At 41.1% G+C, this 15516-nt stretch overlaps 1 protein-coding gene across 6 annotated transcripts in view; it reads left to right on the top strand.

Annotated features, from left to right (window-relative positions):
• Positions 1-816: 816 nt before the first annotated feature.
• Positions 817-15516, top strand: part of LOC115173294 (CUGBP Elav-like family member 3) — a 41196-nt gene continuing 26496 nt past the window's right edge. For 3 of the 6 annotated variants that reach the window (XR_003871580.1, XM_029731262.1, XM_029731261.1), the window contains exons 1-3: positions 817-1176; positions 1724-2001; positions 6230-6312. Coding sequence is in view for 5 of the 6 variants with exons in the window: in XM_029731262.1 (XP_029587122.1) it covers positions 1857-2001; positions 6230-6312 (228 nt within the window). In the remaining variant the exon portion in view is untranslated. Of the gene's footprint in view, positions 1181-1723; positions 2002-6229; positions 6313-15516 lie in introns of all 6 variants that reach the window. The other 3 variants (XM_029731257.1, XM_029731263.1, XM_029731260.1) reach the window with 2 other exon arrangements.

Genomic DNA, 15516 nt, shown 5'->3' on the forward strand with positions numbered 1-15516 from the left:
TGACTTCTGCGTAGGCAGCATGCAGTAAATACTGTATGGCCACTGCAGTTTTCGGATTGACCATGTAGAGCCTTTAATTGATGAATTTACTAACATGCTACATATGACCGGTGTCAGTAAACGCTGGCAAAAAAACATAATTAAATTGATGCCAGTAGCATAGTTACAGTCACCAATGCTCTAGATAACATGAAAACAGCCTAACCAGCTCTGTTAGGGCGAGTAAAATGGTCAGAGTGAGGTGTTCTCTCATTTGTGTCTTGAAATAGCTAGCAAGCTAGCCAACGTTAGCCAGTTAGCTTGGGTGCTTGACTGCGGTTGAGGTCAGAACGCTCGGATCAACCCTACTCGATCAGAGTGTCCACATCCAGTGTGCGCTCTGAATGTAAGAAGGGACAATCTGACAACTCTCTGAATTTACGAATGCCCAGAGTGCACCATATGCACTCTCTGGCACTTCAGAGGGAATTTACGAACGCACCCTTAGAACAAAAATATTTAACGACTGGTTCGCATCTCTGGCAACGTTGGGACTATATCTCTCTACTTCTCTATAGGGTCATACATGGTAATTGTCTTAAACAGCCGTAATTCAGTTAACCTGCAGTACCGAAGCAATACTGTAGGTGAAGTCAAAAGTGCGCTTTCAGACCCGAACCCTGGCCCTTTGGCAGCAATAGATCGACGGGAGGGAGACACCGGTGTACGACGTCAAATGCAACTAAGTAGACAGACAGAGAGCCAGCCAATGCGGGAGCGAGCGGCAGTAATAGCCTCCCATTTCCTGTGTTGGATCGTAGAGAGTCTATCCTTATAACCACCAACCGCTTGAATAATCCCAGAGGTTGTCATTATTATATAAAATCCAAATGTGTGTGCATTTAATGTGGTTAACAGGGTTTGTACACAAATAACACCTAAAAAAAACTACTAGGTAAAGCATCACATGCTCATGTTTATAGATAAAGAAGGACGTCGCTCGATTTGTTACGTGCGCTCTTTTGGGGGTAACTTGTCAAGGCACGGATTCAGAGGGGTCCTACATTAGACAAATGAATTGAACTGGAGAATAGACACAAACCGAAAAGAAACCCGATTTGATAGGGGACAGAGGAGAAAGGGGGATTCAGCTAGAAACGAACGAACCTTAAGACGAAGGAGGATCATAGAGAAATAGTAGGTGATTATTTTGTTGTCCTATTGACGTGGTGTAAAATTGCAGATTATGTTCAAGTCATTGTTATTGTCACCCCATCTTGACAAAGGGACCGAAGAGGCTATACGTTGACACAACGTGACAGTATAGCCTATGGGTTTAAACCTGCAGTTTAGACCCATAGACGGTTGAACAAAGGAGTAGGCTACTTCGATGTCTATGTTTATTTACATTCATGTAAATATTTAAACAAATATGTGTATATGTATATATCTGAGTCAGAATATAATTGGTTATCATCAATTTATCAAATTTGGGGACAGATTACAAAACATTATAGGCAAAATAATTGCAATTCATTATAATTTCAACATTCCAAGATATTTTGCATGGCTATACCAACTGGTGACCGTGATGTTTTTGTTAGTCAGCCTACACCAGATTGCTCCTGCTCTTCAAAAAATGTAAAGAAAATGAAAGTTATTATACATTTAAGAATGAATTAATAATTTAGTCTAGAGCTCTTCTTCTCATCTGTTCCTCTATCGTCCCTCTCCTCGTCTCCAGGACCGAGGTTGAAACCTTTGCCCGTCATCTCTAACTCGTCCAAAGAGCTATAGGTTATTCCTGCTCCGTCTCACCACCTTTTCAGTGTCCATCCTCGGTGCGCAACGGGTTGCTCCAATCCAACACCGTCTCAATGAAGGAGGCCGATGCAATCAAGCTCTTCATCGGGCAGATACCCCGAAATCTTGAGGAGAAGGACTTGAAACCCATCTTTGAACAGTTCGGGAAGATCTATGAGTTGACGGTGATAAAGGACAAATACACAGGGATGCACAAAGGTAAGGGGAGAGGAAACAATTACTGTGTAGACTATGCTGAAGAGCGGAAATACTTTATTATATAATGCACAGTTCTATAGAAATATGTTGTCTCCCACACTGTGTATTGAATCCCTGTTTCCTTAGTATGGATATTTACTGTAAGTTACAATGCATAGTCCTGCTGTCAGGCATGGGACATTGTTTAGGCTATATGTTTGAGCATATTCAGGCTATGCTACCTATGTAACAGGTGCATGGCCACTGGCAGATATGGCCAGTCTGGCCAGCCTACACAATAAATGTATTTCATAAGTGTACCTGCCAGCTTGTCTTTGTTTTTGGACCAGCTGAACCAATGGGTACTTCTCAAATGGCACCCTATTCCGTATGTATTGCACTACTTTGACCAGGACCTATAGGGCTCTGGTTAAAAGTAGTGCTCAATATAGGGAATAGGGTGTCATTGTAGAGAAGAAGTTCTCTTTTTTACAACCAAATCTCTATTTTTGATGTAAATGGCATGTTATAGAAGGGTCCAGACACCTTTTTATCAGGTTTCAAGTATGACCCAGGTGCAGACAGTGTCGAAGAAACCAACGTTTATTTCTAGTACAGGGGCAGGCAAACGACAGGTCAAAGGCAGGCAGAGGTCAGTAATCCAGAGAGGGTGCAAAAGGTCCAGAATGGCAGGCAGTCTCAGGGTCAGGGCAGGCAGGGGTCAATAATCCAGTGAGGTAGGGCAAGGTATAGAATGGTAGGCAGGCTCAGGGTCAGGGCAGGCAGAACGTTCAAAACCAGAAAGGACTAGAAAACAGGAGCAAGAACAGACAGGAGCAAGGGAACAAACACTGGTAGGTTTCAGTAACAAAACGAACTGGCAACAGACAAACAGAGAACACAGGTATAAATACAAAGGGAATAGTGGGGAAGATGGGCGACACCTGGAGGGGGGTCGAGCACAAAGACAGGTGAAACAGATCAGGGTGTGACACCTTTTTTGTGATCTCACATGCTTTTGAGGGGTTGGGTTAAATGCATTCAGTTGTACTGGCTAGGTATCCCCCTTTCTCTAGTATGGGGGGCCCTGAAAAAACATGAACAAAAGCTCCAAAAACACCCAAATATGTCCTTGGCAAAGCTCTCAGTATAGTGATGCAGGTCTTCAGATGTTGTACACATAAAATTGTGTCATGAAATTGTATTTTCCATTTTGTTGCGACTCGAGCGATACTTCTCTGTCTATTCTATAGGCCAAAATAAAGGAAACACTTGAGTAAATGAGGGATACAAAGTATAATGAAAGCATGGGGTGCTTCCACATAGGAAGTTCCAGACGCTTGTGGAATCTATGCCAAGGCGCATTTACATCCATTGTGAAAAACAACAGTTCCTCTCTCATTGCGAAAAATCTTTCCAACACTGCCCCTCGATAACATCCAAGCCTCGGTGTGGAATGGAACATTGTCATGCTCTGATCCCATATCTCCACAATAGTTTTGCGAACAGGCTTGCACACAGTGGATGTGGTTTAATGTAGTTTACAATCGAAGTTACTTGCTGCAGTACATCTCCCAGTTCTGTGCTCAGCTCTTTTGCCGCCAGTTGTATCATAGAATGCGTCCATATGGCAGAAGGAGACACATTCATAACTAGAGAGGAGCAGAGGCCGGCCTGCCCGCCATCCCGCCATAGATGAAGCCCCATCGGCGCAAATTCCCACCATTCGATCCCATATGTAATCTGTTTTTTGTCAATATAGCCACGCAGCATCAACATCCCCTATACCGTTTCATGCTCGGGAATCGTGAGACAGAACAATATGTCCTCGTAAATAGCATCCCCCGACAAAAGTCAATGCATGGGCATCTAATGCATGAGCATCTCAGCCCTCACAGCTAACGTCCATTTGGCGAGCATAAGCTGGGGAGTTTTTGAGTCGTTCAGTCAGTTTCCTCAATAGCACAAATTCTTCATTTAACAGTGTTATCTGGCAAAGGTATTGATGTGAGTTTCTGTGCCTCTGCCTCCCCACACATTGTTTTCAACATATCAATTGCGGCCTGTATTATCAAAGTCTCTGCAATAGTGTGTGGTTCTATAGCGTAGCGGACCTAGCCATCACCGTGGGAATGATTCAAGTGCAACGGTCAAGTGCAACCTTTTCCCATGACCTAAGTGTGCTATCTAGTTGAATTTTATATTTTATATTTGAATAATTTTCATTTAGATTTTAACATTAACCAGATTACAATGATTTTGAGATACAAAAACAATGTTATAATATATATATTATTTAGTATATGTATATTATTTTCAGGTTTTTGAAAAAGTGAAAACCCATTTTTAGAAATCTTTGCAAAATGATTGAAAATGAAATACAGAAATATCTAATTTACATAAGTATTCACACCCCTGAGTCAATACACGTTAGAATCACCTTTGGCAGTGATTACAGCTTGGGTCTTTCTGGGTAAGTCTCTAAGAGCTTTGCACACCTGGATTGTACAATATTTGCACATTATTCTTTATAAAATTCTTCAAGCTCTGTCAAGTTGGTTGTTGATCATTGCTAGACAGCCATTTGCATGTCTTGCCATAGATTTTCAAGCTGATTTAAGTAAGAACTGTAACTAGGCCACTCAGAAATGTCATCTTGGTAAGCAACTCCAGTGTATATTTAGCCTTGTGTTTTAGGTTATTGTCCTGCAGAAAGGTGAATTTGTCTCCCTGAACCAGATTTTCTTCTTGGATTTTGCATGTGCTTAGCTCTATTCCATTTTTTTTATCTTAAAAAACTCTGTAGTCCTTGCCGATGAGGATCATACCCATAACATGATGCAGCCCCCACCATGCTTGAAAATGTGAAGGTTGGCACTCCGTGTTGTGTTGGATTTGCCCCAAACATACTGTAACGCTTTGTATTTAGAACATATAGTTCATTTCTTTGCCACATTTTTTGGAGTGGAATATTTTTTATTCTATACAGGCTTCCTTCTTTTCACTCTATAATTTAGATTAGTTTTGGAGTAACTATATGAGTAACTCAGGGGCGGCAGGTTAGAGCGTTGGGCCAGTAACCGAAAGGTTGCTGGATCGAGTCCCCGAGCTGACAATGTACAAATCTGTCATTCTGCCACTGAACAACGCCGTTAACCCACTGTTCCCCGGTAGGCCAGCATTGTAAATAAGAATTTGTTCTTAACTGACTTGCCTAGTTAAATAAAGGTTAAATTAAAATATATATATATTTTTAACTATAATGTTGTTTATCCAACCTCAATTTTTCTCCTATCACAGCAGTTAAACTCCTTAACTGTTCTAAAGTCACCATTGGCCTCATGGTGAAATCCCTGAGCGGTTTCCTTTCTCTCCTGCAACTGAGTTAGGAAGGACGCCTTTATCTTTGTCGTGACTGGGTGTATTGATACACCATCCAAAGTGTAATTAATAACTTCACCATGCGCAAAGAGATATTCAATGTCTTCTTTTTTTTCATTTTTACCCATCTACCAATAGGTGCCCTTCTTTGCGAGGCATTGGAAAACCTCCCTGGTCTTTGTGGTTGAATCTGTGTTTGAAATTCAATGCTCGACTGAGGGAACTTACAGATAATTGTATGTGGGGTACAGAGATGAGGTAGGAATTCAAAAATCAAATCAACACTACTATTGCACACAGAGTGAGTCCATGCAACTTATTGTGAATTGTTAAGCAAATCTTTACTCCTGAACTCATTTAGGATTACCATACTTATTGACTCAAGACATTTCAGCTTTTCATTTTGAATTAATTTGTAAAAACATAATTCCACTTTGGCATTATGGGGTATTGGCTGTAGCTCAGTAACAAAAAAATCTACATTTTATACATTTTAAATTCAGCCTGTAACACAACAAAATGTGGAAAAAGTCAAGGGGTGTGAATACTTTCTGAAGGCACTGTATTTGGGTGTTTTTGGAGCCTTTGTTCATGTTTTTTCTGGGGGCCCCAAACTACACAACGAGGATGAGGAAGTGATTTGCTGTTTGGGGTAAGTTTTTCAAAAACGTGAAATAACCAAAAAGGTGTCTGGACCCTTCTTTAACATACCATTTACATAAAAAATAGAGAATTGGTTGAAAAACAACAACTCTCCTTTTAAAATCACAGTGCAACCTGCTGCAATTTCTCTTTGTCCACTGTTGTATCACAGTATACAAATACATCCTTTGTTTAATGGTATAATGTACCCTCAAACCTACCCCAGGCTGTGCCTTTCTGACATACTGCGAACGAGAGTCTGCACTCAAAGCCCAGAATGCACTGCACGAGCAGAAGACGCTACCAGGGGTGAGTGCCCTTTCTGACGTTCAACAGCACACACTGGCGGAGTTCCAAATGGCACCCTATTCCCTATGTAGTGCACTATTGGCTAGAGCCTTATGGGCCCTGCTCAAAATGAGTGCAATAGTACTACATAGAAAGATCGGGTCGCATTTGGGACTCGGACACTCCCATGAGCAAAATGCGGAACAAGTGGCATTCTACCTCACTGCACTACACACACAGACACAACAGTGTGCCACAGAAAAACTAACTCACTCTGACATGTGAGCTCCATTTCCCTTTGAGTTTAATGCCCAAGAGGAAGGTCAGAGGTGGCTTTCCTATATTCCCTGTACATGATGCATCCAGTCAGCGCCTTAGTCATTCTGCTACAACGTCTTTGGTTGTAAGTGACAGCTTAGGGGCATGCCGAAGTCATCTCTCTCTCTCTCTCACTCTCTCTCTCTCTCTCTCTCTCTCTCTCTCTCTCTCTCTCGCTCTCTCATCGCACATTCAAATCAAAGTTAGAGCAGCTTGATGAGCATAACCACGCAGCAAGTGTGCTGCCAAGTGATATTTATGGAGCAGATTGTGCGGTGACAGGCGTTCTCTCTCTGCAGTCTCTATAGAAACAGACTAGTATTGTGTTCCAACTGCTATTCCCTATATAGTGCACTAACTTTGACCAGGGCCTATAGGGTTCTGGTCCTCCTTCACTCAGTCTCTGAATATTTTCCTCTCATCTCCCTCTTCTTTTTATTAAGGTTTACCGAGTTGTAATCTTTGTTAAGTTTTATTACCAGTATTCCCGTTTTTAAGATAGTAGTAGGCCAAATCAAAGTTTATTTGTCATACACACAGAACATGGTGTAGTGTACTCGGTACAATGAAATGCTTACTGGTACGCTGAGACAGTGAGGGAGTATGGGTTTTAGTAGGGGCGTCTGGGAGCCAGAGAGGTAGTTAGCACTAGCAGTAATATAAATTATATTATTCGTCTGACCCTCCTGACCTCTTAGAGGGGATCAGCAGGCAGGTTCCCCATCGCTAAACCTTCTCTTCCGTCTCCCCAGTGACTCCCCTCCCAGACCTCCTCACCCAAGTCTTGTACAACCGTCCGAGAACAACCTCCCCCTCGTGTCCCCCATCTTAACCCCTGCAATGATGAAAACCACCTCATTAGCTACACACTGACTACCACCCCCTAGACAAGTGGTATCCTCACCCCAACTACCAGCTGTGGTGTAATCGTCATCTAATACCACCTGCACTGCCAGAGAATTAACTTCACCATCCTCTTGCCACTGACGCTACAAAGAAATTACATGAAAGTAATTGAAAGACGCGAATACACCAATGCGCTTCTGAATACATAAAGCTGAAGCATGTCATTATCTTTCTCTCTGTGCATTTATATTCAACATCCCTTTGTCTCTAGTGAGCTATATACTGCCTGCCATGGTGAAAATGTTACTGCTTTTAATTGTCCTCACTATACACAAGCTGCGTCCGAAAAGCAGATATAGAAGTAAGAAGGAGAGGGGGGAAAAAAGTGAAGGGAGGGCGGGATGAACAGATGGTCTGATCTGAGTGGCACCTGGCCTCGTGTTTAATTTCAGGTGAGAGACAATCTGTCTCAAAGCTCACCGACATGGAGGCAGAGGAATAGTGTCAAAACACATTCACACACGGAGGAAGAGAGAGGTTGTAGACAGTGAGGGGAAAAAGACACACAAAGAAGAATCTGCAGCTGTACTCTCTCTCCTCCTTTGCCCATCTTGTACTCATGTCTTCCTGTCTGCTCTATCTTTATCTCTTCATCTCCCCGCTGCTATCCCTTGCTGTCTGAATTCTGTTTTGTTGCCATCCCAGTGTGTCTGGTCAGCTTCTCTACTACAGCTGCTTGAGACAGGTAAAGTCTGGGCAGATAAACATGACTACACAGACACGAAATGGGCCAACTCGCAAATTGCTCCCCATCCCCAAAAATGTAACCTATATATCTCCTCTCCTCTATCCCCTCTATGTGTGTGTGTGTGTGTGTGTGTGTGTGTGTGTGTGTGTGTGTGTGTGTGTGTGTGTGTGTGTGTGTGTGTGTGTGTGTGGGTGTGTGGGTGTGTGTGTGGGTGTGTGTGTGTGTGGGTGTGTGGGTGGGTGTGTGGGTGGGTGTGTGGGTGTGTGTGTGTGTGTGTGTGTGTGTGTGTTTGTGTGTAAGGCACAGTGAGATTGTACATGTGTGAGGAGGATGTAAGCTGTATGTGTGTTTAGTGGGGGAGGGGGAGGGCAGGTGTTCAGACTGACTTGATTTGCTGAAGGGGGGGGGGGGGTGGAGTCTGACAGGGAAGAAAACATCCAGAGATCTGGACTGAGGTTAACGATTTTTAGATTTTCTTAAAGGGAATAAAAACTTGCACACTGCTCTTGCCAGTATCACTTTAGTTTATTCAGCTTTGTCAGAGCTTTTTTTTAAAGATCTTTATAAAGAAAATACGTTCTCCCCAAAAATATTTAGTTGGAATATCTGACAAAGCTTGACATTTACTCTGCCATGACAAGTCAGACGCATTATTTTGTGAATCGTCTGAAAATGAATTAATTTGTATCACTAACAATTGAGCATACACACAGTATGCCTGTGAGGGTAGCCTATTTGTTCTGTGTGCTGTGTCCATGTGTGTAAGCATAAAAAGCAGTGAGTAGTCTGAGCTGGGATGATTATAATAATGAATGCATATCTGAGCACACATGTCTGATTGATCTATTAAAGAGTGTGTGTGTGTGTTATATTTGCACATGTATGCATATCATTATACGCTGATATCAATTTGTGCAAGCCAAGGGATGGTACAGATATTGTGCATACTCACCTCACTGTAGAAAGGCTCAACAGCTGTCACTTGAGGAGACTGTTGTGATGAATGTAGAATAGATTCATTTTATGAGGAAGGTAAATGGGTGTGCATTGAAGAGAAATTGGATGAATGGGGGGGTATGGGTAGAAGGGTGGGGGAGGGGGCATGTTGAGGTAAAATAGAGCCACACTACACATTATTACTAACCCAAACACATACGGGGACAATTGGCCTTCAAAGAAGGGCTAAGGATTTTTTAAATAATGATTATAATTCTATTATTGTTTTCAATGATGTTCTAATTTAATCTCTTCAGTTTTTGTTGGACAGTGTTTACACCGAGATATGCTAACTGGATAACAGTTAGCATATGCTAACTGGATAACAGTCATTCAAGTTCTTGCTAGTTAACCAAATGACACCTGGATCTCTAGCTGTGTATAGCCACTGAAAAACGATATGAGGGCATGACATGACATCCTACTAGCAGCTAGCTAGCTGTCTAGCTAACGTTAGGCTCCGTGATTTTAGCTTGCTACATAAATAGATACACTAGCATATTAGCCAAATTATGACTGACTTGTGATCATTGCCCTTGTTAGTTTGATTGTATTCAAAAGACACTCGCACATCTGAGCTATCTTTGTTGCAGGTGCATGGTAACAGTTGAATAAGATGAGAAAAAAGAAGAAACCCGCACACTGCTCTTGATAGTATCACTGCGCTTTATTAAGCTTTACATATCGGCCTTTGTCAGAGCATTTGTGAGTTTTTTTAAATGAACAACCTTATGTCGAAATAGCTCCACCCACATCCATGCATCGAATGGGGTTGGAGTCGAGAAAAAACAAGTAACTGTTACCAAATATAACAATGTGCATTTCATAAATATTCTAATAAAGTGTGCACATAAAACGTATCAAACACGCCTCTAAAACAATAATGAGGACATCGACCCACCAAGCAAGTTTTCATAAATCATTAGGTACAGCGCAAGAAAAACGTCAGAGTAATCTGAATTGCCTGCTGATCCCCTCTGAGAGGTCAGGAAGGTCTTTATTTTGTCTCATCTTAGTTTGATTGTATTGACATTTCCAGCCGTAGATACATTAGTCTGTTTTTGTCCAGAATATTGAGTAATTGAAACTGAAACAGTGCATCCTGAATGGAGGCAGTGAACAATGTACCAGGCCAGCTGTGATTTACAACCTGATAGCAATATTTTTTGGACTACCAAGAAATGTATTGGTGAATTATATTAATAATGCATTGAACTGCATCCATCTATTCTGCCAACAATGACTTAGCGTATGTGTAAAGTGTCAGTGTGTAGCTGGTGAGATGAGTCAGGCGCAGGACAGCAGATATGCGTAATGAAAGCAATTTTACTCAATAAATCACAGTACACGTTGTATAAATACAAGGCCACAAATACGGACCGCAATACAACAATTACTCACAAACAAACATGGGGGAACAGAGGGTTAAATAATGAACAAGTAATTGGGGAATTGAAACCAGGTGTGTAAGACAAAGACAAAACAAATGGAAAATGAAAAGTGGATCGGCGATGGCTAGAAGGCCGGTGATGTCGACTTCCGAACGTCGCCCGAACAATGAGAGGGACCGACTTCGGCGGAAGTCATGACAGTGCGTCATGGGACGTTGAGTCAAATAGAACCTATTTTTAAAACCTCTTATTAAGTTGGTTTTGTAGCATAAACTGGGAATTTGATATTTCTGACTGATATTATTGTCTGTTTGTTTCATATCTGCAAAGTAGTTAAAACGCTGTCAGTTCCACTTTAAACTTTAGGTCACCGGTTACTTTGTGTGCTAAATGTGAGATGTTTTTTGCAATGGGATGTAATAGTTGTACATTTTGATTGGGAAAAGCATAATGGTTGTGTTTTTGTATTATGATTGGGACCTACGTCAGAGTTTATGGACTTCTTATCATTTAACATTATGCTGTGTATGACTGCTGTCTTTCCATCGGCCCTATGCAGAGGTGTAGTGGTGCCTGGAGAAGAGGGTATACTCTAATTTTGCACCGCAAAATTATGAGTTTTCCTATACATTATTCAGCTTTTCACTCCCAAAATCACACTTTTTAATTTATAGAAAAAATACAAAAATGTGATGGTCTAAGTCCACAACAATGCTTAAACCATGTCTACGCCACTGATGCAAACAGCACATGATGACAATTGCACATCACAAATAGCCTACTAACCAACACTTGCATACCCATTGTTGCCTTAGTTAGCATTTACTGGTAGATATCATCACTGGCGATTTTAGCATGTAAATCTTGGTTGGGCAAAAAAAATAAAAAATGAATGCATGTCAGCAAAGCCACAACACAACACTAAACAATACATTAATTGCACCATAACGGTGACAAACGGTGCCCACAAACTGTTACGGCCTACATAAAGCCGTCTCAACAGCAGAGTTCCAATACCTTACCACTGCTACACCTGGATATCAGCAGAGCCTTGTCTGGCAGCGAAACAGTTCATTTAGCCTCATTTACTGCCTTTAAAAAAAACATAGCTGATGGCTGACTTGCTTAAACAAATGTGGTTTCTACTGACAATTGAGATGTACACACTATGGCATAAGGGGACGACGAGCGGATAAGAGGCAATCCGTAATTTCGATTAAGACATTAATGAGCGAGCTAGGACAGACGTAGTCAATATAACTATTTGTTCAGCACTTTTGTAATGTACAGTGACAGAATTCAGAACATGGGCCGTTCTTACAGTATTCTCCCTGTACACCAAGTCAGAACCATAGGATAAATAAAGTGGGCACATAAGCAGACAAAGAACGCTCTTACAATATTCGATGATGACATTTCTCTAAAACAGGCTATAGGCTACATGTGCACCACCAACGCCTAACAGCTTACTACACAACATACTTTTAGTATTACTTTCTTAGCTACAGTATACATATTACATCATTTATATAGCAGCATACAATACATTTTTGGACTCACCGTGTTGTGCTCACTTGAACAGGAAGGTGGCATGACGGTCCTTCGTGGGCATATTTTGTCATCAAACGTCATTAAAATTTGGCATTCTCTGGATTTATGGTTCTTTCAAGACAACTGGGAACTCGGAAGGTCAAATCATGATGACGTCAATGATCTTCAGGTCGGAGCTCTAGAAAGAGGCCCGAGTTCCCGACTTGCAATTCCGAGTTGGATGATCATTCAAAACATATTTTCCCAGTCGGAGTTCGTTTTTTCGGAGTTCCTAGTTGTGTTGAACGCAATGTAATCAGATTTCCCAGTTCCGAGTTTCCAGTTGTTTTGAGCGAGCAGAAGTCATGCTGGATTGACAGCATGGCCAATGTTGAATTTCTATCCTTTTAAGCTTGCAAAAGAAACCCTTAAACCCAGACTTGGGACCACACACCCACTCTACTGAATAGCAGGCTAGTGATTGCTTTGCAATGCTTGCAGTTAGCCACTGATCCTTCCAAACCACTCATTGTTGAATTTGCAATTTCCAACTTGTTGTTTGATACATTTTATCTAAAGTTTCCCTTAATTATTTATATTCATATGACAAGGATTGAAAAGGATTTGCCAGTAGATTGTCGACTTGATTCATGATAGAGGTCGACCGATTATCATTTTTCTACGCCGATACCGATAACGATTATTGGAGGACCAAAAAATGCCGATACCGATTAATCGGCCAATTTTTTCTTTTCTTTTTTGTAATCATGACAATTACAACAATACTGAATGAACACTTATTTTAACTTAATATAATACATCAATAAAATCAATTTAGCCTCAAATAAATAATGAAACATGTTCAATTTGGTTTAAATAATGCAAAAACAAAGTGTTGGAGAAGAAAGTAAAAGTGCATTATGTGCCATGTAAGAAAGCTAACGTTTAAGTTCCTTGCTCAGAACATGAAAACATATGAAAGCTGGTGGTTCCTTTTAACATGAGTCTTCAATATTCCCAGGTAAGAAGTTTTAGGTTGAAGTTATTATAGGAATTATTGGACTATTTCTCTCTATATGATTTGTATTTCATATAACTTTGACTATTGGATGTTCTTATAGGCACTTTAGTATTGCCAGTGTAACAGTATAGCTTCCGTCCCTCTCCTCGCTCCTACCTGGGCTCAAACCAGGAACAAATCGACAACAGCCACCCTCGAAACAGCGTTACCCATGCAGAGCAAGGGGAAACAACTACTCCAAGTCTCAGAGTGAGTGACGTATGAAACGCTATTAGCGCGCACCCGCTAACTAGCTAGCCATTTCTTGGGAGTTGATAGGCTTGAAGTCATAAACAGCGCAATGCATTGCGAACGGCTGCTGGCAAAACGCACGAAAGTGCTATTTTGAATGAACGCTTACGAGCCTGCTGGTGCCTACCATCGCTCAGTCAGACTGCTCTATCAAATCATAGACTTAATTATAACATAATAACACACAGAAACACGTGCCTTAGGTCATTAATATGGTTGAATCCGGAAACTATCACGTTTATTCTTTCAGTGAAATACGGAACCGTTCCGTATTTTACCTAATGGGTGGCATCCATAAGTCTAAATGTTGCTGTTACATTGCACAACCTCCAATGTTATGTCATAATTACGTAAAATTCTGGCAAATTAGTTCGCAACGAGCCAGGCGGCCCAAACTGTTGCATATACCATGATTCTGCGTGCAAGGAACGCAAGGGAACTGACACAATTTCACCTGGTTAATATTGCCTGCTAACCTGGATTTCTTTTAGCTAAATATGCAGGTTTAAAAATATATACTTCTGTGTATTGATTTTAAGAAAGGCATTGATGTTTATGGTTAGGTACAACGATTGTGCTTTTTTCGCAATTGCGCTTTTGTTAAATCATCCCCCGTTTGGCGAAGTCGGCTGTCTTTGTAGGAAGAAATAGTCTTCACAGTTCGCAACGAGCCAGGCGGCCCAAACTGCTGCATATACCCTGACTCTGTTTGCAAGAGAAGTGACACATTTTCCCTAGTTAAAAGAAATTCATGTTAGCAGGCAATATTAACTAAATATGCAGGTTTAAAAATATATACTTGTGTTTTGATTTTAAGAAAGGCATTGATGTTTATAGTTAGATACACGTCGGAGCAAAGACAGTCCTTTTTCGCGAATGCGCACCACATCGATTATATGCAACGCAGGACTGGCTAGATAAACTAGTAATATCATCAACCATGTGTAGTTAACTAGTGATTATGATTGATTGATTGTTTTTTATAAGATAAGTTTAATGCTAGCTAGCAACTTACCTTGGCTTCTTACTGCATTCGCGTAACAGGCAGGCTCCTCGTGGAGTGCAACGTAAAGCAGGTTGTTAGAGCGTTGGACTAGTTGCAAGATTGAATCCCCAAGCTGACATGGCAAGATTGAATCCCCAAGTAAGGTTGCAAGATTGAATCCCCAAGCTGACATGGTAAAAATCTGTCATTCTGCCCCTGAACAAGGCAGTTAACCCACCGTTCCTAGGCCGTCATTGAAAATAAGAATGTGTTCTTAACTGACTTGCCTAGTTAAATAAAGGTCTAAAAAAAAAATGTAAATAATAAAAAAAATCGGTGGGCAAAAATACCGATTACCGATTGTTATGAAAACTTGAAATCGGCCCTAATTAATCGGCCGTTCCGATTAATCGGTTGACCTCTAATTCATGATGATGACTGCTAGCTTGCTAGCTAAGATTGAGAAAGTATGATGTTGACATGATTAGTCCAATCTAAGCTACTGTAGATATAATGTGATTTGACATCATTTTATCTGTGGCCAATGAACTTGAGCCTTATTGGATGGGTACTTTAATGTAACTCTATAGCGGCACCCAAGGGTTTTGAATTTTCAAACTCTACACTTAGACTTGGCGGTGATGTAGTGTCCCCATGAGTGACAGAACATTGAGTCAATCACAGCGCAACTAGAAAACATTACCAACCCCTACGCTCCATATTTTCCGCTGGCTGCCCCACCGCCACAGAAAGCACTGAGCTAGGCTGAAACAACTGCATTTTGGAGATGCCTTAATCAAGAAAGAAAAAAAGAGACAAAGCTTTATTAACTCAATGATGATTATTTTATTTTACATTGTTTGCAAACTGATATGAGACAGGTATTAATGCCAAAGTAACATGCAAAACAGGCAAGCTAAATAGGCGCTAAACAGGTGGGGCTCAAAACACAGAATGACCGGTCACCACTGGATATCATAACGTCTTTCCTACCCTACCGGCTACCAATGTCATTCTTCTGTGAGCAGTTCCATGCAAAAAACAGTTGAGAGCTGTCCGCTCTTGCTGCCTGCAGATGATATTCCACTGAAACGTGTGG

Source organism: Salmo trutta, chromosome 34, assembly GCF_901001165.1.
Source record: "Salmo trutta chromosome 34, fSalTru1.1, whole genome shotgun sequence".
In the NCBI taxonomy this organism is placed as follows: Eukaryota; Metazoa; Chordata; class Actinopteri; order Salmoniformes; family Salmonidae; genus Salmo; species Salmo trutta.